Below are 23,144 nucleotides of genomic sequence, written 5' to 3'. Positions count from 1 at the left end.
ACTGCTGTTAACTAAGCTAATATCTAGCTAGGATGCTAGAGAAATGAAAAATACAAGTAGGCCCTTAGGCTTACTTAATTTTATCCAAAATATTTTGAACTTCGTGGATTAGTCTGCAGGCCGCACAAAATTGTTCAGCAGGCCGCATGCGGCCCGCGGGTCGCGAGTTTGAGACCCCTGCCCTATCCTAACCTGAAACAGAAAAGTCATTTTGCATCATAGCTCTTATGGCAAATGTAATTACATGATATATGGCAATGTTCTGTTTCTTTCCCCATAACATTAAATAATAAGCACAATGTGGACATGGGACATATGTTTTGTTCATCATTTCATTGCTACTACCTGGTACATCAGTACACAATAAATATGGGTTTAACATGTAACTTTGGCTAAGAAAGGCAAAATGGGACAATAATTATCCATGATTTCTTCAGGTGGAAGCAAAGGGTACCAAAATTTAGTGTTTTCTAACGATAAAAAATTTTTATAAGATCCAAAACACTGCTGAAGAATTCACTATGATAGGAAAATGTGCCACTCTATAGTATGCCCTGCTATTTCTTCCATTCCTTGTGCTAAAATAAGACACTTTACAGATCAACTTAGTTTTACATTGTAAATATTGATGGTGTGAATCCTTGCTCACATTTGCCTAAAACATAAGAAATGGTTCTGAGTATAAGAAATCAAAATGGAAAATTCACTTCCACAAGCTGAGCAGGCAGAATTAATTATGTTAACTCCATCAAAACAGAGGCAGAGTCCTAACTCCATCAGCAACAGTGTGGCTTCAAAACCCCTGATACCCTCACCCACAGCCCATGATCTTCAGAGACTTCCTGCAGAAAAGATATTTTTCAACTGTTCCCATTAAAGTCTAAAGCAGAAAGGTCATTTTTAAGTTCTCCAATTTATGTAGACTTGGAAGACCCAATTTCTTACCAAATCTAGGAAGGCCATATAATAAAATTCTATTCTATTACCACTGATTCACCTCTCATTTAATACCCCACCCCTCTTCACCACTCCACAGAACCACTGTGGTGTTGAGTACCGGTGACCTAAGTGTCAAATTCAATGTCCCTGTTCAGTCATGTTAATTTGAATTTCCTTCAGCAATTGAACCACAACCACCTTTTCATTTTAAAAGGTTTTCTTTCATTCCTCATAACTCTGTACTGTCCCATCATTTCCCTTATACTAGTCATTACTTATATCCTTGTGGACTTCTCCATTTCTGCCTCCCTCCTCTCCAATGTTGGTAAAACCCAAGTCCTATCTTTCATCTTCTTTGCTCTCACTTCCTGAGATCTCACCCAATCCAGCAGTTTCAACCATGCTTTTTGTTAAAGTGCTTTCCATATCTCCTCACTAACCCAGACCATGCCTGTGAGCAACAGAACTTGTAAACCAGCTACCTACTGAACAGCTCTCTGAAAGTCTCCAGGACCAACTCCCTTGTCTCCTCCTCTTCCTCATATTCCTCCTCAGGTAGGTTAGAAACATCATCCTCTAATCCAGCCAGAATCTTTCATCCCCTCACCTTCCACATCCACTTACTGTCAATCCTATCTAACATCTTGCCCTCTTTTCCATCTTCACTGCTATTCCTTTTCTTCTTCTTTTCCAGGTGAGAAAAGGGGAGAGAGACAGACTCCCACATGCACCCAGACTGGATCCACCTGGCAACCCCCATCTGGGACCAATGCTCTGCCCATCTAGGCCCATGTTTGCAACTGAACTATTTTTAGCACCTGAGGTGGAGACTCCATGAAGCCATCCTCAGCACCCAGAGCTGATGCACTCGAACCAATCGAACCATGGCTGCGGGAGAGGCCGAGAGAGCAAGAGAGAAGGGGAAGGGGTGGAGGAGCAGATGGTCACTTCTCTTGTGTTCCCTGACCCAAAATGAACCTAGGACATCCACACACCAGGCTGATGTTCTACCACTGAGCCAACCAACCAGGTCCACTACTCCTTATTGAATCTGTCATCCTTTAGCTGAACTATTTCAATTGTTCCTAGCAATTACATTTCCTACCCCTCTAATGTGGCTCCACATTATTGCCAAACTAAAGCATATTTTACAACTTGTGATTTTTAAATCCTTCTGTTGCTCCCCATCACCTAGCAAATGAAGACCAGCTTCTTAGCATAATATACAGTTCCATGTATTCAGGCTTCTGCCTTCCTCTCACTCATGTCGCACCAAATTCCTCATAGTACATTATATTATACTACAGTTATGACCAATTACAGCAACGTTATTTTGTTTTTGCCCCCTTTCAGTATGTTCTACACCAGAAATGCCTTCCCCCACTCTCACAATTAACTTGTCTGCTTGGCAAATTCCTACTCACCTTTCAGGTCTCACTTCTATAGGCCTTTTCTGATCCTCCCACTAGATTCTTTCTTCTCTCATGACATTAAATAATTCCATTGTAATTGTCTGTTTACCTATCTGTCTCTTGCTTACCCACTTAAATTGTATTTTTTAATTGGTAATTCACACCATCTGACATTTCACCTGGCACATAGTATCTGAATAACTGCATGTGAAATAAACACTATTCCCAAAACTCCTCATTCATTCACTCAAGATTCAGAGAGAACAGGGGAATTGTATTATGTAGGACTTTACAGGAATGGCCTAAAAATTGAGCTATTTTGTGATTTAAATTTCCAAGTTTAAATGATGCATACATAATCCACTTAGTTCTGTTCTTTTAGCTCCCATGCACTCTATCTTCTAATACCTTTTTCCAACTCTGAATCATCTATTGGCCTTTATCTTTTTTCCTCAGGAAGCCCCAGTAAGTCCCATCATTCAGAGTCAAAAAATTCCATTCTATTCAGTTCCTGGATCAGCCTACACTTTGACCTTCAAGTCTCACTGGACTCTTCGCAAAATATCAGGATTTAGGTCAACTCATCTAGCAATAATCAACTCTCAAATTTATATAGATTTTTTATGTTTAATTTATATTAATTTTATCTCATCCTCACAATAAAAATAAGCAGGTCAGTTTATACTGCTATTATTTTACAAGTAAAAAACAGATTCTAAAAAACTCTGATGATATCTATCTTTTATAAGTTCCCCCCTTTAAAAATAAGCTTGAGGGATATTAATTCATCACGTTCTGAGGTCCAGCCCTCATATTATTTGCCCTTTAAACACAATCTACCAAAGTCATATCCTATTATTGTCCTTCTACTGCTGGCACTAGCTTTACTTTTACTTGTCTCCCAAATGATAGCTTTCCGGTATGCTCCAGTGCTCTCTCCCTATTGATTTGACCCAGCTGGGCATCCCAAAGTAATCATTCTTCTCCCCTTTTCAACTCCATAACCCAACGACTTTGACAAAGGGAGCTATATTTTATGAGTTTTACCCCAGAGCCCAATCTTCTGTAAAAATCTAAGCAAAACTTACCCATAACCTAGTTGTCTTTTAGAAAGGCATTTTTTTTCTGAACTCAGGCAATCATAACTAGATGACTCCCAGACCAATTTTTTGTGCTTCTCATCCTTTTCCTTTCGTTGCTTTCCTAAAGCAAGGCAAGGAAAATGAGAGTCTACGTAACTTGGCTAACCATGGCTACTTTTCCAAAAATACTCATAAGTGAAGGGAGACAAACAACTGGGGGGGGGGGGGGTGAGGTTTAGAATTACCTGCAGGTTTGTACATACTCTGCTTCAACACTCTCTCATATTGTTCAGTTGGCTTGAGTTCCCAGGCTCAAACCTCTCACTTGAACTGCTCTCATTCTCCCCCCACCACACAGTGCTGTCCCTTCCACTTGGCTTTTCACCTTTTCTGTTACTAAAGAGTGGAAAGGGATAAACAAAATAGTTACTTTGTCTTTGTTCACAGGAATTTGGCTCACATTTCCATAGTTTTATCTCAGAGGAAGCCCTACCCATCCCTAAGCACAAGCAGACCCATAACCTCAAAGTCTGAGAAGCATCTGTCCTTCCCAACGTCCTCTTAAAAACAACGCAACAGAAGCAAAAATCAATTCTACAGATTAGCTCACTTGGTTAGCACAAATGCCAAGAAGCAGATTTAGTCCATGAGAGATTACTTGGCCTCTTCTACCTCCAAAGGAATCTCCAAGTCCCAGTCATCTTACAGAATACAGACAGTTCTGTGCACCATTATTTCTAAAAACACAACCAACCCCAGGCAGGCTCAGTAGAATCCTCCAAATTGTTTCATTTATTCTCATTTTCAGAGGGAAATTCAAACTTGAGACCTCAAGGGATTGGGTCACGTGCAATTTCTAATTGCCTTCCTGAACCTTTCGTCATCTCCCTGCATCTCATTGCTATATTTCTGTCTCAGATGCATACAGACTCTTACTATGTTCTTCGTAGGTGTACATGTGTGAAACGTGCATATGTAAAGAATAAACCTGATGTGGTGACCAAAAGTATTGCCCCCATGGGCTGACTTTCACACATTTCAAGTAGATTCTTCATTACTAAGAATTCATTTTAGAAGAAACTTCAGACTTTTCATTTTAGAAAAGAAGTATTTTCTGAATGTTAGGGTTGAGGGCCAAAGACAGGGTTTCAATTCTGTCCTATTGCAACTGTTCTGAGGATGGCCAAGCGGCAACTTTCTAGAGAATAATAATCTGGAAAAACAGACTATTTTTCTAGAGAATAATAATCTGGAAAAACAGATTATTCCCAGGTGATAGGGATAGTTGAAAAATACAGATTAGACAACTAATTATACTAATGAACTCAGAAATTAAAGACAGATGTTTGCTGAGCTCTTGCCCTGATTGCCCCAATTTCAACACTGCTGTGTGTTCGCACACATGGCTTTGATCTCTTCTACTTCATTACAGTCTGTCCTAGGACTTGTACTCTGGGGGAGCAAGAAGATATCTATGGATGATGGATAATGTCTAGAATGCAGATATTCTATAATTCAAACCTGGGTAAAACTCAAAAGTGACAGCATCATACACAAAGAAACAGGGTCTGGCCGTTCTTCCCAGAGGGGCTATTAGGTAAGCTATTTTTGCTACTAAATAAAAATGACCCATCACCCTGATTCCTAGCAATCTTTCTAAAAACAGTATCCACTCCTCACATCCTCCCGGACATAATTAATCAAAGTAGGTCAGAAATGTTGCTTCCTTCCCCTTATTGATTTTCATTAAGAGGATGCACTTTCTGGAACACTAAAGGGAAACATAAACACCCAATACAAGTACCAATGATACCCCTGTAAATTTTTGGCACACCAAGTCCAGTTACCCTAAAGCAAGAGGAAAATCTCATCACACATAATTTGTTCTTCTTGGCTATATATCACAATAGTCTCAAGCAATAATAAAATACACAGTGGCATGCTTCTGCCAGGTGAACACTTCCCAAAAGGAGCATATGCACTGTCTTTTTCAATTTTCTACATCACCAACCCGCCTCTGCCCTAAGTACACACTCCTTTTTTCTTCCAAATTCATATCCATATTTTTTCCAGAGGATACCAAGTGACACCATACACTGGTTTAGTAAACCCCCAGGGCCTTATCAAGAAGCTCAGTGCAGAGGAGTCGGAGAAAGGATTTGTAGAGATCGGGGAGTGGAGAGTGGGGGAAGCCCTCCGGGGCAGTATCTGGTTCTCCGGAAAAGCTGTTAGGAGACAGGTCCCCAAATTATGCCCAGTGGGGCTTCCCCAGTCTCGTCCCCTGGCTGAAATCTCCAAAGAGAGCGCCGCAAAGTCCTTCAGAGCCCTCAAAACACAGGAGCGCGAACAGGAAAGCATCACCCGAAAGACAGCAAGCCACACAGCTCCGCGGCCAGCTTCCCGGGCGGCCAACTTCATCCCTCAAAACAAGCGAAAAGCCCTCTCGTCCCAGGCACAGCCCGCACCCCGACCTCCCGCTCCCTCGTCCCCTTCTCCCCTAACCCGCTGACTCCAGGTAAAGGACTGGGTGAGCTCACCTCCTGGCAAGGAGGAAGCGGGTGGCTGGAGGAGGGCAAGTCCCCAGCCCAGGCCGCCCGGCAGCCGGCGACCACCCAGCAGCAGAGCCAGACGGGGCTCCAGGGCGCCGAGAGCGTGCAGCGGGGAGCCCCCGGCGGCCGCCTCCGACCCCTCCCGCCCGCCGGCCCCGGGGCGCCGAGCAGCATCTCCGTCCTGCTGAGGTCGGCGAGCGGCGGAAAGACAGCCTCCCCGGGTGGGGCGCGCTCCGGTTCCCGGTCGCGAGAGCTGCGCGCCGCGCCTCCGTCCGCCGGCTGACAGTTCAGCAGCGCTCGCGGCGCGGGCAGCCGGCGCCAGTGCCCCCGTCACGCCGGAGGGAGGGACTGCAGGGCGCGGCGCGGAGGCGGGACGCGGGGCGGGGACGCGGGATTCAGGGAGCAGGTGGCGCGGGCGGGGGCTGCGGCCCAGCCGCTGGGGGCCCTAGCCGCTGCGCGGCCGCCCCGGACGAAGCCTCATTGCGCGGCGGAGGACCAGAGAGGCTGGGCTCCCAGCGGTGTCCTCCCCGGTCCCCGAAGCCCACCAGGAGGGGCGCTCCAGGGGTGAGCCCGAGTGAACTGCAGGACATCAAAACGTTGTTTTCCGGCAGCGGGTCTTTAAAATCTCTCTAATGCCCGCATCTCGCGCAAACACACACAGGTGCACCCTAAGAAATATCCCTTCATAAGAATCCAAACTAGCCAGCGTCAAATCGAATTTTTCGTTGATTAAGGTTTGCGTGAAATGGCGAGGAAGAAAGGGGAATGAAATACAGATGCAATTCGTGGCTCATTTTTCTCACCGGTTTGATGAAAAGCATAACGATACCTATAGGGTTGTTATGAGGATTAAAGAAATTGATGTACGTAAAGCACTTGAAGAGTACCTGGCAAGCAGTAGATGGAATATGTGTTGGTGTGGTAACCATAATTATTGCTGTTGGTGTTATTTTATGAGGATAACATGAGTCACCTTAGGCAAGTAAGCCCTTTTGTTTCTGGAGGTAGCAGTTCCTCCAGCTGTACAATGACTGCGGTGCTCTTCCTTTTTTTTTTTTTTCCATTCAAAAACATACTAAACAGAGTGGTGGGCATCAAGTGGTAAACAAGATGGACATGTCTTCGTCAGGGTTGGGGTTCCCAAGGCTCCCTTCTAAGTCTAAAATTCTATGAATGAATTAGTTTGTTGTTCAAAAGGAGCACTCAAATTTCTGATAATTGAATACCTGGACAATCTACCTGATTCAAAGTTTACTTGAATTTGTGACACTGTCTCCAATGTCCTTTTAATAAACATTTATGAATGAAACGTGAAAGTGTACCTCTTCCTGTCTCATTTGTGTGTTCTAATTATAATAATGCTCATTTATCGTAAACATTTTGGAAAATATTCAAGAGTTTCAGAAAGAATATAAAAATTAGGTATCTCGCCCTGGCCGGTTGGCTCAGCGGTAGAGCGTCGGCCTAGCGTGCGGAGGACCCGGGTTCGATTCCCGGCAGGGCACACAGGAGAAGCGCCCATTTGCTTCTCCACCCCTCCGCCGCGCTTTCCTCTCTGCCTCTCTCTTCCCCTCCCGCAGCCAAGGCTCCATTGGAGCAAAGATAGCCCGGGCGCTGGGGATGGCTCTGTGGTCTCTGCCTCAGGCGCTAGAGTGGCTCTGGTCGCAACATGGCGACGCCCAGGATGGGCAGAGCATCGCCCCTGGTGGGCGCATGCGGGAGTCTGTCTGACTGTCTCTCCCTGTTTCCAGTTTCAGAAAAATGGAAAAAAAAAAAAAAATTAGGAATCTCACTACCCAGAGATGAAACTATTTATATTAATGGTATTATTAGCATCTTGAGGAATTTCTTTCCTAACTTTTAAATGTGTATATACTTAAAACCTGGAGTTACAATTTGTAACCCTTTTAGTTTTTAGCAACAGGAATATTTTTTCAATATATTAAAATAACTGATAACACAGCTTTAACAACTGTATAATATATTCTGTTTCGGTATATGTATTTTACTATTGGATATTAGGCATTGTTTCTCAAGTATTCAGTGTTATAAATAATTCTAGAATGAATGCCATGGTATATATTCTGCGCACACTTCTTTAATTTTCTATGATGTGTCTTTCTAAGATTAGAATCGTTAGAACACATGCTGTGTATATTTTTTTAAGTCTTTGTTAAATACTACATAAATTCCTTCCAAAAATTTTATATTAGCTGTTACCAACAGTTTATGGTACAAAGAAAAAATGTTATTAGTATTTTAATATATATTATTTTGTTTGTGTGTGTGTGTTTGTTTTTGGGATTTCTTGTATTTTCCCGAGTGAGAAGTGGGGGTGGGGAAGGCAGACCGACAGACTCCCGCATGCCCCTGACTGGGATCCACCTGGCACGCCCACAGGGGGCAATGTTTGGCCCCTCTGAGGTGTTGCTCTGCAGCAATCATGAAGCAATTCTAGCGCCTGAGGCCAAGGCCATGGAGCCATCTTCAGCACCCGGGCCAACTTTGCTCCAAGGGAACCTTGGCTGCAAGGAGGGGAAGAGAGAGACAGAGAGAAAGGAGAGGGGAAAGGGTAGAGAAGCAAATGGGTGCTTCTCCTGTGTGCCCTGGATGGGAATCGAACCTGGGACTTCCACACACTGAGCAAACACTCTACCACCGGGTCAACCGGCTAGGGCCAAAATACATTCTTATAATTAGTAACATCGAATAATTTTTCATGTATATTTACTGACTATATATTTCCTTCTCCTATCAGTGTGTGTGAATTTTCCACTGGCACTCTTTGGCCATTTTTCTATTGAAGTTCTGCCTTTTTAAAAACTTGATTGCCCTGGCCGGTTGGCTCAGCGATAGAGCGTCGGCCTAGCGTGCGGAGGACCCGGGTTCGATTCCAGGCCAGGGCACACAGGAGAAGCGCCCATTTGCTTCTCCACCCCTCCGCCGCGCCTTCCTCTCTGTCTCTTTCTTCCCCTCCCTCAGCCAAGGCTCCATTGGAGCAAAGATGGCCCGGGCGCTGGGGATGGCTCTGTGGCCTCTGCCTCAGGAGCTAGAGTGGCTCTGGTCGCAACATGGCGATGCCCAGGATGGGCAGAGCATCGCCCCCTGGTGGGCAGAGCGCCGCCCCATGGTGGGAGTGCTGGTTGGATCCCGGTGTGGTGCATGCGGGAGTCTGTCTGACTGTCTCTCCCTGTTTCCAGCTTCAGAAAAATGCAAAAAAAAAAAAAAAAAAAGCAAAACTTGATTTGTAGGAGTGACGTCAGAGAAATGGCGCCATGAGGAGCGCGACCGACAAATCTCCCCAAAATTTCAACAAGTTCATCAACCGAGACACAAAAAATCTATCCTTGGAGCGTCCAGGAGTTCCACACACTGAAGGTGAAGGTAGGGTTGAGCGAAAAATTGACTAAATATATAATCAACCCTGAAGGAAATGAGTCGGGCAAAAAAAACTCTGTCTTCCTCACTAACCTGAGCAAAGGCTGCTTTCACTTGGAACTGAGGGGGGGGGGCTAAGGGTGTGGAGGAGGCTAGGCTGCAGCACGGACATTAGTTCAAGTAGAGGAAAGAGTGTGCCTGTGATGAATCAGCCCACCCGAGCAAATGCGTGCTGTGAGCAGCAGCTGCCAGCGGCGCGCAGGGAGTGCGCCAAAGCGAACTTCTCTACCCCAAGCTTCTCTGAGCGGGCGGGGCGCCTCACCCAGCCATTCAAGATAACTATCAAGTGTTGGGGGAGGGGCTCGCGGGCAGCTTGCAGTTTTTTCTGTAGCAGATCGGCAGATCCAATTGCTGAGATTAGCTTAACCCGCAGTCTGCTCACCTCCCAACTGACCTACGTGGCTCTAATTGACAGGTTCTCTCTCAGTTCAGCGATCTAAGACAAGAGGCATGATATTTTTTAGTGCCTGTTGCTAAAGGGGTGGGGACAACTTCTGATTGGCAGAGCTTTCATACTCAGGGATATATGCTAAAAAGAGGGACTTGGCAGATGTTAAGACCTCCTGTACTGCAGGCAGTGACTAGGGCATCTTCTTCCCACCCAAAACAGGTTACAAAGTGCAGAAAGCCTAGGGAGAGTGGTCCCACAGAGTGCTAGATGTGCTGAACTGGCCTGGAAAATCATAGAAAGTCACCTTGAGAGCAATTGGCTCCCAGCCCCGCCTGATTACACTGGCAGCTCTGACTGCCAGAGCCTTAACCAGAGCCCTGCATTGGGTGTGGATAGAGTGGGGATTTGCCAGCTCTTTGAGCCTCTTACTCCCCAGGCAGAGTAAGTGGCAGCCTCATAACTGGATCATCAGGCTGCTAATTCAGAAAGGAGAGACTAGGAGAGAGGCTCCGGGAAAACGGACTCTCTCATTGTCGGAGCCTGCAAACACTAACAAGCCTGGACTACCAACAAGACTGAAGCCTAATATATGACATAGCCATAGAGTCTAATAAACTGAAAATCTCTACCTAAGCATGCCACAGGGGCAGAGCCTGGGGTTCAGAGTCACCGACCAGGAAGAGGGAAAGGAAAGAATAAGAAAGAAGTGAACATCTCAAAATCAAGAAAAATCCACAGACTTTATAACTTATTCCACTATTTTTTTTTGTTTCTTTCATCTTCTTGCCTTTATTATTATTATTTATATTTCCTCCACCTTGGTCCTTTTATTCACTGCCGGTCTTATTTTTTCCTCTCCTTGAACTACACTACCCATAAGTATTACATTTTATTTATTTTCTTCTTCCTTACTCTCCATGAGGGTTAGACTACAAAACCCTTAACTCTCTCTCTCTCCCTCTTTTTGTTTTTTTTTCTTTTTTCTTCTTTTCTTTTTCCCCTTTTTCTAATTTCTCCCGCTCTATTACTCTCTTCTTTTCTCATTTTACTTTTCCTTTCATTCAATCCTCAATCATGAACAAATTATTTGATTTGGGACTCAAGGTTTTTTTGTGGCATTTTGGGTGCTTTTTACTCACTTTTTTAACTCATTAGCATTCCCCCCAACCCAGGATCTCCATTCTATTTAGTTTTTGCTCCACTTAATACAATAGTTTTTTTTTTTTCTTATTCCTGTTTCCCTCTTATCCCTCTCATTATATCTCTTAGTTGACCATCACTAACAAGCAAATCATTTTATACTTGACCCAGATTTTTTCCTTTTTTGCATTTTGAGGGTCCCTACTTCCTTTTTTGCCCCTTGAACACTTCCCCCCAACTCAGGCCTTCCGTTATAAGCAGTTTTTGTTCCATTTAGCATAATATAATTCACAGTTCATCACGATATTTTCCTAAAGAGGAGGGGAGATGAAGGGAAGAGAAGATAGAAAAGGGGGGGGGAATAATAAATTATTATTGGTTTTTTCTGTTTTTCTTTTCAAAATTTCTTTTCCATTTTTTTGTACCTTTTTCTTTACATTTTATTCTTTATTAATTTTTATTAGTGCTATTAACAAGACCACACTCAAATGCCATTAAGAAAAAGGAAATCGAATGTAATGGATACAAAAGAAAGAGAAGTAGCACAGATGTGGAAAAATCTATGGAGAAAAAATTTAATATATTGGAAACCTTGGAGCTAAATGACAGAGAATTTAAAATAGAAATTCTAAAAATACTCAGAGATATACAAGAAAACACAGAAAGGCAATTTAGAGAGTTCAGAAAACAACTCAATGTACACAAAGAATATATTACCAAGGAAATTGAAACTATAAAAACAAATCAGCCTGACCTGTGGTGGCGCAGTGGATAAAGCGTCGACCTGGAAATGCTGAGGTCGCCGGTTCAAAACCCTGGGCTTGCCTGGTGAAGGCACATATGGGAGTTGATGCTTCCAGCTCCTCCTCCCTTCTCTCTCTCCTCTCTCTCTGTCTCTATCTCTCTCTCTCTCCTCTCTAAAATGAATTAAAAAAATCAAACAGAGATGAAAAACTCAATTCATGAACTAAAATCGAGGTAACAGCTTAGCTAATAGAACAGGCCAGATAGAAGGTAGAATTAGTGACATAGAAGGCAAGCAACTTCAGGCACAACAGAGAGAAGAAGAGAGACACTCAAAAATTTAAAAAAATTAGAAAACCCTACAGGAATTGTCTGACTCCATCAAAAAGAATAACTTAAGAATAATAGGTATATCAAAGGAAGCAGAAAAAGAAAATGGAATGGAGAATATATACAAATAATAGACGAGAACTTCCCAAGCCTGTGGAAAGAACTAAAGCCTCAAATTCAAGAAGTAAACAGAACACCGAGATTTCTTAACCACAACAAACCTACTCCAAGGCACATCATAATGAAAATGGCACAAACCAACGACAAAGAAAAAATTCTCAGGGCAGCCAGGGAAAAGAAGAATACAACGTATAAAGGAAAGCCTAATAGATTATCATCAGATTTCTCAACAGAAACTCTACAAGCTAGAAGAGAGTGGACCCCAATATTTAAAGCCCCGAAATAGAGGAACTTTCAGCCATGAGTACTATACCCATCGAAGCTATCCTTCAAATATGAAGGAAAAATAAAAACATTCACAAATAGATAAAAGATGAGGGAATTTATCATCAGAAAACCCCCACTTCAGGAAACACAAAAGGGGGTTTTCCAACAAGATTCAAAAAACAAAACAAAACCACAAGTAAAAGCTCCACCAAGAACACAATAAAACCAAATTTAAACTGTGACAACAAAAGCAAAAAAAAAAAAAAAAAAAAGAGAGAGAGAGGACGGAGATTAACAGTAGCAAAAGACGATGAAGTGCAGAAAAACTCATAAGATAGGGTACTACAATGAATATGGTAGGTGCACATGACTTAAAAAAGGTAGAAACAGAGGAAAGAAGTATGCAATACAAACAAACAAAAACAAATGATAGAAAAACAAAAGAGAAAAATCAAACAAGATACAAAATTAACAGAAAGCAATTTATAAAATGGCAATAGTGAACCCACAAGTGTCAATAATTACACTAAATGTAAATGAATTAAACTCACCAATAAAAGGGCACAGAGTAGCAGAATGGATTAAAGAAAAAAATCCAACTGTATGCTGCCTACAGAAAACACATCTAAGGAACAAGGATAAAAACAAATTCAAAGTGAAAGGCTGGAAAACAATACTCCAAGCAAATAACATTTAAAAAAAAGCAGGTATAGCAATACTCATATCTAATAATGCTGACTACTAGACAGAAAAAGTACTCAGAGACAAAAATGGTCATTTCATAATGATTAAGGGGATACTGAATCAAGATCACATAACAATCCTTAATATATATGCACCAAACCAAGGAGCTCCAAAATATATAAGACAGCTAATTATTGACCTAAAAACAAAAACTGACAAAAATACAATTATACTTGGAGACCTCAATACACCGCTGATGGCTCTAGATCGTTCATCCAAACAGAAAATCAATAAAGATATATTGGCCTTAAACAAAACACTAGAGCACCTGGATATGATAGACATCTACAGGACATTTCATCCCAAAGCGACAGAGTATACATTTTTCTCTAGTGTACATGGAACATTCTGAAGAATTGACCATATGTTGGGCCACAAAAATAACATCAGCAAATTCAGAAAAATCAAAATTTTACCAAGCATATTTTCTGATCATAAAGACTTGAAACTAGCCTGACCAGGCGGTGGTACAGTGGATAGAGCGTCGGACTGGGATGCAGAGGACCCAGGTTCGAGACCCTGAGGTTGCCAACTTGAGCATGGGCTCATCTGGTTTGAGCAAAAGCCCACCAGCTTGAACCCAAGGTCGCTGGCTTGAGCAAGGGGTGACTCAGTCTGCTGAAGGCCCACAGTCAAGGCACATATGAGAAAGCAATCAATGAACAACTAAGGTGTTGCAACACGCAATGAAAAACTAATGATTCATGCTTCTCATCTCTCTCTGCTCCTGTCTGTCTGTCCCTGTCTATCCCTCTCTCTGATTCACTCTCTGTCTCTGTAAAAAAAAAAAAAAAAAAAAAAAAAGACTTGAAAATAGAATTCAACTTCAAAAAAGAAGGAAAAAAATCACAAAAATGTGGAAACTAAACAATATACTTTTAAAAAATGAATGGGTCAAAGAAGAAATAAGCATAGAGATCAAAAGATATATACAGACAAATGAAAATGAAAATACGACATATCAGAATCTCTGAGATGCAGCAAAAGCAGTAATAAGAGGGAAGTTCATATCACTTCAGGCATATATGAACAAACAAGAGAGAGCCCAAGTGTACCACTTAAGTTCACACCTTAAGGAACTAGAAAAAGAAGAACAAAGACAACGCAAAACCAGCCGAAGAAAGGAAATAATAAATATCAGAGCAGAAATAAATGAAATAGAAAACAGAAAAACTATAGAAAAAATTAATAAAACAAGGAGCTGGTTCTTTGAAACCAGCTGACAAACAAAATTGACAAACCCTTGGCAAGACTCACCAAGGAAAAAAGAGAAAGGACTCATATAAACAAAATCCAAAATGAAAGAGGAGAAATCACCACAGACATCATAGACATACAAAGAATTATTGTAGAATACTATGAAAAACTTTATGCCACCAAATTCAACAATCTAGAAGAAATGGATAAATTCCTAGAACAATACAGCCTTCCTAGACTGAGTCAAGAAGAAGCAGAAAGCCTAAACAGACTAATTAGCAGGGAAGAAATAGAAAAAACTATTAAAAACCTTCCCCAAAATAAAAGTCTAGGCCCAGATGGTTATATTAGTGAATTCTATCAAACATTCAAAGAAGACTTCATTCCTATTCTACTCAAAGTCTTCCAAAATGTTGAAGAAGAAGCAATACTTCAAAACACATTTTATGAGGCCAACATAACCCTCATTCCAAAACCTGGCAAGGATGGCACAAAAAAAGAAAACTAGAGACCAATATCTCTAATGAATACAGATGCGAAAATACTAAACAAAATATTGGCAAATTGAATACAACAACATATTAAAAAAATAATATATTATGATCTAGTGGGATTCATCCCAGAATCTCAAGGATGGTTCAACATACGTACAACAGTTAACATAATACACCATATTAAATAAACAAAGAACAAAAAACACATGATCTTATCAATAGATGCAGAAAAGGCATTCGATAAAATACAACACAACTTTATGTTTAAGACACTCAACAAAATGGGTGTAGAAGGAAAATATTTCAACATGATAAAGGCCATATATGATTAACCATCTGCCAACATCATATTAAATGGCATAAAACTGAGGACTTTCCACCTTAAATCAGGAAATAAGACAGGGTTGTCCTTTCTCTCCACTCTTATTTAAGGTAGTGCTAGAAGTTCTGGCCAGAGCAATCAGACAAGAGAAAGAAATAAAAGGCATCCATATTGGAAAAGAAGAAGTAAAGGTATCACTTTTTGCACATGATATGATCCTATACATCAAAAACCCCAAAGACTCCACAAAAAGGTTACTAGAAACAATAAACCAATACAGTAAGGTTGCAGGATACAAAATTAACATACAAAAGTCCATAGCCATTCTATATGCCAACAATGAAATATTAGAAAACAAACTCAAAAAATAATCCCCTTCACGATTGCAACAACAACAAAAAATACCTAGGAATAAACATAACAAAGAGTGTAAAGGACCTATATAATGAAAACTACAAAGCATTGTTAAAGGAAATCGAAAAAGATACAATGAGATGAAAAAATATTCCTTGTTCTTGGATAGGAAAAATAAATATAATCAAAATGGCCATATTACCCAAAGCAATTTATAAATTTAATGTAATTCCCATCGAAATTCCTATGACATTTTTTAAAGAAATAGAACAAAAAATCATGAGATTTATATGGAACTATAAAAACCCTGAATAGCCAAAGCAATCCTATGGAAAAAGAATGAAGCTGGGGACATTACAGTACCTGACTTCAAACTATATTATAGGGCCACGACAATCAAAACAGCATGGTATTGGCAGAAAAATAGACACTCAGACCAATGGAACAGAATAGAAAGTCCAGAAATAAAACCACATACATATGGTCAAATAATTTTTGATAAAGGGCTCAACAACACACAATGGAGAAAAGAAATCCTCATCAACAAATGGTGCTGGGAAAACTGGAAAGCCACATGCAAAAGAATGAAACTCGACTACAGCTTGTCCCCTTGTTTGAAAATTAATTCAAAATGGATCAAAGACCTAAATATAAGACCTGAAACAATAAAGTACATAGAAGAAGACATAGGTACTAAACTCATGGACCTGGGTTTTAAAGAGTACTTTATGAATTTGACTCCAAAGGCAAGAGAAGTGAAGGCAAAGATAAATGAATGGGACTACATCAGACTAAGAAGTTTTTGCTCAGCAAGAGAAACTGACAACAAAATAAACAGACAGCCAACTAAATGGGAAATGATATTTTCAAACAACAGCTCAGATAAGGGCCTAATATCCAAAATATACAAAGAACTCATAAAACTCAACAACAAACAAACAAACAATCCAATAAAAAAATAAGAAGAGGCCTGACTAGGCGGTAGTGCAGTGGATAGAGCATCGGAATGGGATGCGGAAAAACCAGGTTCAAGACCCCGAGGTTGCCAGTTTGAGCACGGGCTCATCTGGTTTGAACAAAAGCTCACTAGTGTGGACCCAAGGTCACTGGCTTGAGGAAGGGGTCATTCGATCTGCTGAAGGCCCATGGTGAAGGTGCATATGAGAAAGCAATCAATGAACAACTAAGGTTTCACAACGAAAAACTGATGATTGATTCCTCTCATCTCTCTCTGTTCCTGTCTGTCCTTATCTATCCCTCTCTCTGACTCTCTCTGTCTCTGTAAAAAAAAAAAATGGGAAGAGGACATGAACAGACACTTCTTCCAAGAAGAAATACAAATGGCTATCAAATATATGAAAAGATGCTCATCTTCTTTAGTTATTAGAGAAATGCAAATCAAAACTACAATGAGATACCACCTCACACCTGTTAGATTAGCTATTATCAACAAGACAGTAATAGCAAATGTTGGAGAGGCTATGGAGAAAAAGGAACCCTCATTCACTGTTGGTGGGAATGTAAAGTAGTAAAACCATTATGGAAGAAAGTATGGTGGTTTCTCAAAAAACTGCAAATAGAACTACCTTATGACCCAGCAATCCCTCTACTGGGTATATATCCCAAAAACTCAGAAACATTGATATGTAAAGACACATGTAGCCCCATGTTCATTACAGCATTGTTCACAGTGGCCAAGACATGGAAACAACCAAAAAGCCCTTCAATAGATGACTGGATAAAGAAGATGTGCCACATATACACTATGGAATACTACTCAGCCATAAGAAATGATGACATCGGATCATTTACAACAAAATGGTGGGATCTTGATAACATTATGCGGAGTGAAATAAGTAAATAGAAAAAAACAAGAACTACATGATTCCATACATTGGTGGGACATAAAAACGAGACTAAGAGACATGGACAAGAGTGTGGTAGTTACCAGGGGTGGGGGGAGGGGGGTGCTGGAGGGAAGGAGGGAGAGGGGGAGGGGAAGGGACCCAAAGAAAACTAGATAGAGGGTGACGGAGGACAATCTGACTTTGTGTGATGGGTATGCAACATAATTGAATGACAGGATAACCTGGACATGTTTTCTTTGAATATATGTACCCTGATTTATTGATCTCACTCCATTAACATTAATAAAAATTTATTTATAAAAAAAAATTTATTTGTAAGCAATCAATATAAGTTTTGTGTATTATACCTTTATATGTCATTTATGTCACAAATACTTTTCTCAGTTTATAGTCTTCCTTTTGTTTCTGATGGGTTTTTTTTGTTTGTTTTTTAGGGGGGTGTTGCAGAAGATTGAAATTTTTATGTGTTCAAATATAGCAGCATTTCCTTTTTGGTTTCTTTTGTTTTATGCTTAGAGGTACCTGTACCTCTGCAATATTGTACAAATGCCTACATTTTCTTATTTTCTTAATTTTAATGTATATCTTGTCCTTTAATCCACCTAGACATTGAGTCAAATTATACTATTTTTGTCACCTAAATGAGACTTAACAGCATGGATTAAAGAGAAAATTCTTTTTTTTTTAATTGATTGATTTTAGAGAGCGGAAGAGGGAGAGAGAGAGAGAAACAATAATTTGTTGTTCCACTTATTTATGCATTCATTGATTTATTCCTGCATGTGCCCTGACCTGGTGTGGAATCCACAACCTCAGCATATCAGGATGATGCTCTAGCCAACTGAGCTACCAGGCCAGAGCTCGTTTCTTTCTTGTAAAAATAAAAACCATCCCAATTAATACACCTAGGTTAAACAACAATTACAGCTTTTCCTGAGTTGGACAATTTGCTGCTGTCAAAAAATAATTTTCTCATAGGAGTCTACCTGTAGAAAACATCTTGACCTTAGATAATTAAAACCAGCAAACAGACTTATAGAGAAAGGAAAATATATAAAAAAAAACCCACCTCATTTGTACTTGTTATTTTAGAATCTAACGGCAGACTGTTCAAATGATTTGTGATTACCTGATTAATAACTTTACTCTTAAAAGTCTAATTTTTCAAAAAGTGCTTTAATAATAAAACTCTTTTTGCCCTGGCCGGTTGGCTCAGCGGTAGAGCATCGGCCTAGCGTGCGGAGGACCCCGGTTCGATTCCCGGCCAGGGCACACAGGAGAAGCGCCCATTTGCTTCTCACCCCTCCGCCACGCTTTCCTCTCTGTCTCTCTCTTCCCCTCCCGCAGCCAAGGCTCCATTGGAGCAAAGCTGGCCCGGGCGCTGGGGATGGCTCTGTGGCCTCTGCCTCAGGCGCTAGAGTGGCTCTGGTCGCAACATGGCGACGCCCAGGATGGGCAGAGCATCGCCCCCTGGTGGGCAGAGCGTCACCCCTGGTGGGCGTGCCGGGTGGATCCTGGTCGGGCGCATGCGGGAGTCTGTCTGACTGTCTCTCCCTGTTTCCAGCTTCAGAAAAATGAAAAAAAAAATAATAATAATAAAACTCTTTTTAAAATTCCTAATAGTATTGGGAGGGTGGTCAACTATGAAGGTTGAAAAAGTTTAAAATGACCAGATGGTCATGGATTTTCCACTTTATTATATGTAGTGTGTACCTGAAAATTAAAGCAATTTATTAACAATTAACAAAAGCTGAGGTATATCCAAATCATGTTAAATGCATAGATTTGCTATATTTTTTAAAATAAAAGCAGATTATGGTACAAATAACCTTATTTTTTAAAAGATTGTCTAACCACACAAAGGTTAGAAAAAAATCTGAATGACTTTAAATAGTAAATTTTTTTTAAATCAGTTTTTATCAGTCAAAGATATACAGGACGTCCTTGGGTTATGCCACAGTTCTATTTCTATGACAGTGACGTAACCCATATTTTGGCATAAGTTGGAAAAACACCCTAGCCCAGTGGTTCTCAAGCTTTTTGAAGTTGAGACACATTTAAAATTCTACAAATAATTGTAGGCACACAATATACAAATTTCTGAGAAATATGTTATAATAATTAAGTCAAATATTAAAGAAAAATATGAAGTCCAAGCATGCTTTTATGGTAAACAAAATAAATATGACAAAATTAAATTTATTCTGACATTAAAAACCATTATTATGTTACATTTTTTGAGTTATGCTTTTTAGAATTTTAAAAAAGGGATTAAAAAATAAACAACAAAAAACTTATCTTTTTATATATATAGATACATTCTTAGTAAGATTTAGTAAATTTGGCAGGTCCCGGTGCAAATGTGTTAAGTTTTTTCATTTTTGTGTTTATGAGAAACATGAACCTGATGTGTCCTAGCGATTTCTTCAATGTTTGGGCATATATTTCAAAGGCAAACTCTCATTTCCTCATCAATATATTAAAGAATTCTTCTCTTTTTACTCTTGTGTTGAGTGCAGAAAACCTCCACCATACATATTATCTTAATTTTACACCAAAGGATAGAAGAAACTTGCCTCTAGTCTTTCCCGGGAACATGGGGGTAGTGTAAACAATCCAGCAGCATAGCTTAACAGCCTTTTGCAAACTAATCAGGCAAGTGAGGTGGAGGGTTCGGCAGACTGTCAGTTTACAGCCAATTCCTCACACCTCTGTCCCCCAAATATCTAAATTCCAAAAACCCTGTTGGTTTTTGATCCCCAACAGGCACATATTTCTCTGGAATACCATAGGGTACACCTAGAAATCTTCTAGGGCGCACCAGTGTGCCCTGGCGCACACTTTGAGAACCACTGTCCTAGCCCAACACAATCAGACACTTGCACTTTTAACAGTCCAAAATGGCGTGGATAAAAGTACTGGGGGATGCCAACTCCCTCACTCAAAATCCACACTACTGTGTATTCTTCTGCCGCCCAACCAAACTAGTTCACCCATGTAGTCCATAAATACTATGCTAACACACTCATGTCTTAGTTTTTATGGGAGTGAGCATCGGAAACTCAAAAAGTCATATATTGAGACTGTCATAACCTGAGGAGCCCCTGTGAAGTGTTTTCTGTATATAATTAGCATAGAGATAATTCGGCAAATGTATTTCTTGGTTATACTCAGGAGAACTCATATTCTGGAGCACAATTTAACAACATGTATTAAGAGCTTTTAATAGTTTATGCTTTATTCCAGTAGTTTTTACTTCCAGGACTCTAAATTAAGTAACTAATGACTAAGGAGCACAAAGTTTCTGTACAAGAATATTCACCGTTGTCTAATACAACTAAAAATGAAATAATCTTTTGTGCCCCAAAAGAAGCGAATGGCTAAATAATTTTCCCACATGATAGGATTAACTAGACATTGAAAATCACATTTTCCAAAGAATATTAAATGAGTTGAGGAAATGTGACCGTATAATGTTAATGTAAAAAAGCTGGAAATAAATCTTATTAAACAGTATATTCCCAAATACAGTGGGTGTTGGAGGATGTAGGGATTTAAGAGTGCTTTATGGAAGAAATATCACTTGAAGGAAATAAAACTGTTACAGTGATAATCTTTTAATTTTTTATTGAATTTATTGGGGTGACATTGGTTAATAAAATTATACAAGTTTAAAGTGTACAACTCCATAACACAACCTCTGTATACTGCATCGCATCTTCACCACCTAGGCAAATCACCTTCTGTCACCATTTATCCCTCCCTTTACTCTCTTCTACCTCCCACAACCCCCTTTCTCTCTGGCAATCACCATACTGTTGCCTGTCTTTTATTTTTTGGCTTAATCCCTTCACATTTTTCACCCAGCCCCCAACACTTCTCCCCTCTCATAGCCATCAGCCTATTCATTGTATCTATGAATCTGTTTCTATTTTGTTTGTTAGTTTATTTTGTTCATTAGATTCTACATATAAGAGGAATCATATGAGTTTATCCTTCTCTGACTGGCTTATTCCACTTAGCACAATACTTTCCAGGGTCATCCATGCTGTTGAATCAGGTAAAATTTCTTTCTTTTTTTTTTGGAATACAGCCAAGGAGTATTCCATTATGTAAATATACCACTGCTTTATTTATTTATTTATTTATTTGTTTATTTATTTATTGTATTTTTCTGCAGTTAGAAGCGGGGAGGCAGTCAGACAGACTCCCGCATGCCCACCAGGGGGTGATGCTCTGCCCATCTGGGGCATTGTTTCGTTGCAGCCAGAGCCATTCTAGCACCTGAGGTGGAGGCCACGGAGCCTTCCTCAGTGCTCAGGACAATTTTGCTCCAATGGAGCCCTGGCTGTGAGACTGGAAGAGAGAGATAGAGAGGAAGGAGAGGGGGAAGGGTGGAGAAGCAGATGGGCACTCTTTCTGTGTGCCCTAGCCTGGACTTCCACATGTCAGGCCAACACTCTACTGCTGAGCCAACTGGCCAGGGAAAACCACTGCTTTTTTTTTTTTTTTTTACTTTTTTTATTATTATTAAATTTAATGCAGTGGCATTGATATATCAGGGTACACATGTTGAGATAAAACATCTCCAGATTATTTTGACATTTGATTATGCTGTATATCCCTCCCCCAAAGTCAAATTGTCTTCCGTCACCTTCTATCTGGTTTTCTTTGTGCCCCCCTCCCCCCATCCAATCTCTCTCCTTCCCGCCCCATACCCCCCCCCCCACCCCGTTACCATCATATTCTTGTCCATGTCTCTGAGTCTCATTTTTATGTCACAACTATGTATGGATTCATATAGTTCTTAGTTTTTTCTACTTTACTCATTTCACTCCGTATAATGTTATCAAGGTCCACCCATGTTATTGTAAATGATCCGATGTCATCATTTCTTATGGCTGTATTTTTATGGATGTATTCCATAGTATATATGTACCAAAGCTTTTTAATCCAATCATCCTCTAACGGACACTTGGGCTGTTTCCAGTTCTTCGCTATTGTGAACAATGCTGCCATAAACATGGGGGTGCATTTCTCCTTTTGGAGCAGGTCTATGGTATTCCTAGGGTATATTCCCAAAAGTGGGATGGCTGGGTCAAAAGGCAGTTTGATTTTCAATTTTTTGAGGAATCTCCATAATGTTTTCCACAGAGGCTGCGCCAGTCTGTATTCCCACCAGCAGTGCCGGAGGGTTCCCTTTTCTCCACATCCTCGCCAGCACTTACTCCGTGTTGTTTTGTTGATGAGTGCCATTCTGACTGGTGTGAGCTGATATATCATTGTGGATTTAATTTGAATTTCTCTAATAATTAATGAAGTTGAGCATTTTTTCATATGCCTATTGGCCATCTGTAGGTCCTCTTTGGAGAAGTGTCTATTCATTTCTTTTGCCCATTTTTTAATTGGATTGTCTTCCTGGTGTTGAGATTTACAAGTTCTTTATAAATTTTGGTTATTAACCCCTTATCAGACGTATTGTCAAATATGTTCTCCCATTGTATAGTTTGTCTTTTTATTCTGTTCTTATTGTCTTTAGTAGTGCAAAGCTTTTCAGATTGATATAGTCCCATTTGTTTATCCTTTCTTTTATTTCACTTCCCCCATGAAAGTAAATCAGCAGATATATTGCTCCGAGAGATGTCGGAGAGCTTACTGCCTATGTTTTCATCTAAGATGCTTATGGTTTCATGGCTTACATTTAAGTCTTTTATCCATTTTCAGTTTATTTTTGTGAATGGTGTAAGTTGGTG

At 40.3% G+C, this 23,144-nt stretch overlaps 1 protein-coding gene across 5 annotated transcripts in view; it reads right to left on the bottom strand.

Annotated features, from left to right (window-relative positions):
* ELAPOR2 (endosome-lysosome associated apoptosis and autophagy regulator family member 2) overlaps positions 1-23,144 on the bottom strand; it is a 302,492-nt gene that overhangs the window by 246,692 nt on the left and 32,656 nt on the right. For 3 of the 5 annotated variants that reach the window (XR_010726689.1, XM_066240439.1, XM_066240440.1), the window contains exon 1: positions 5,971-6,288. The exons of 1 other annotated variant lie outside the window; for it this stretch is intronic. Coding sequence is in view for 2 of the 4 variants with exons in the window: in XM_066240439.1 (XP_066096536.1) it covers positions 5,971-6,156 (186 nt within the window). In the remaining 2 variants the exon portion in view is untranslated. Of the gene's footprint in view, positions 1-5,970; positions 6,289-23,144 lie in introns of those variants that run through there. One more of the 5 variants, XM_066240441.1, reaches the window with a different exon arrangement.

This window comes from Saccopteryx bilineata, chromosome 7, assembly GCF_036850765.1.
Source record: "Saccopteryx bilineata isolate mSacBil1 chromosome 7, mSacBil1_pri_phased_curated, whole genome shotgun sequence".
NCBI lineage: Eukaryota > Metazoa > Chordata > Mammalia > Chiroptera > Emballonuridae > Saccopteryx > Saccopteryx bilineata.
The sequence above is the reverse complement of the archived record's forward strand: the minus strand, read 5'-3'. Positions and strand labels throughout refer to the sequence as shown.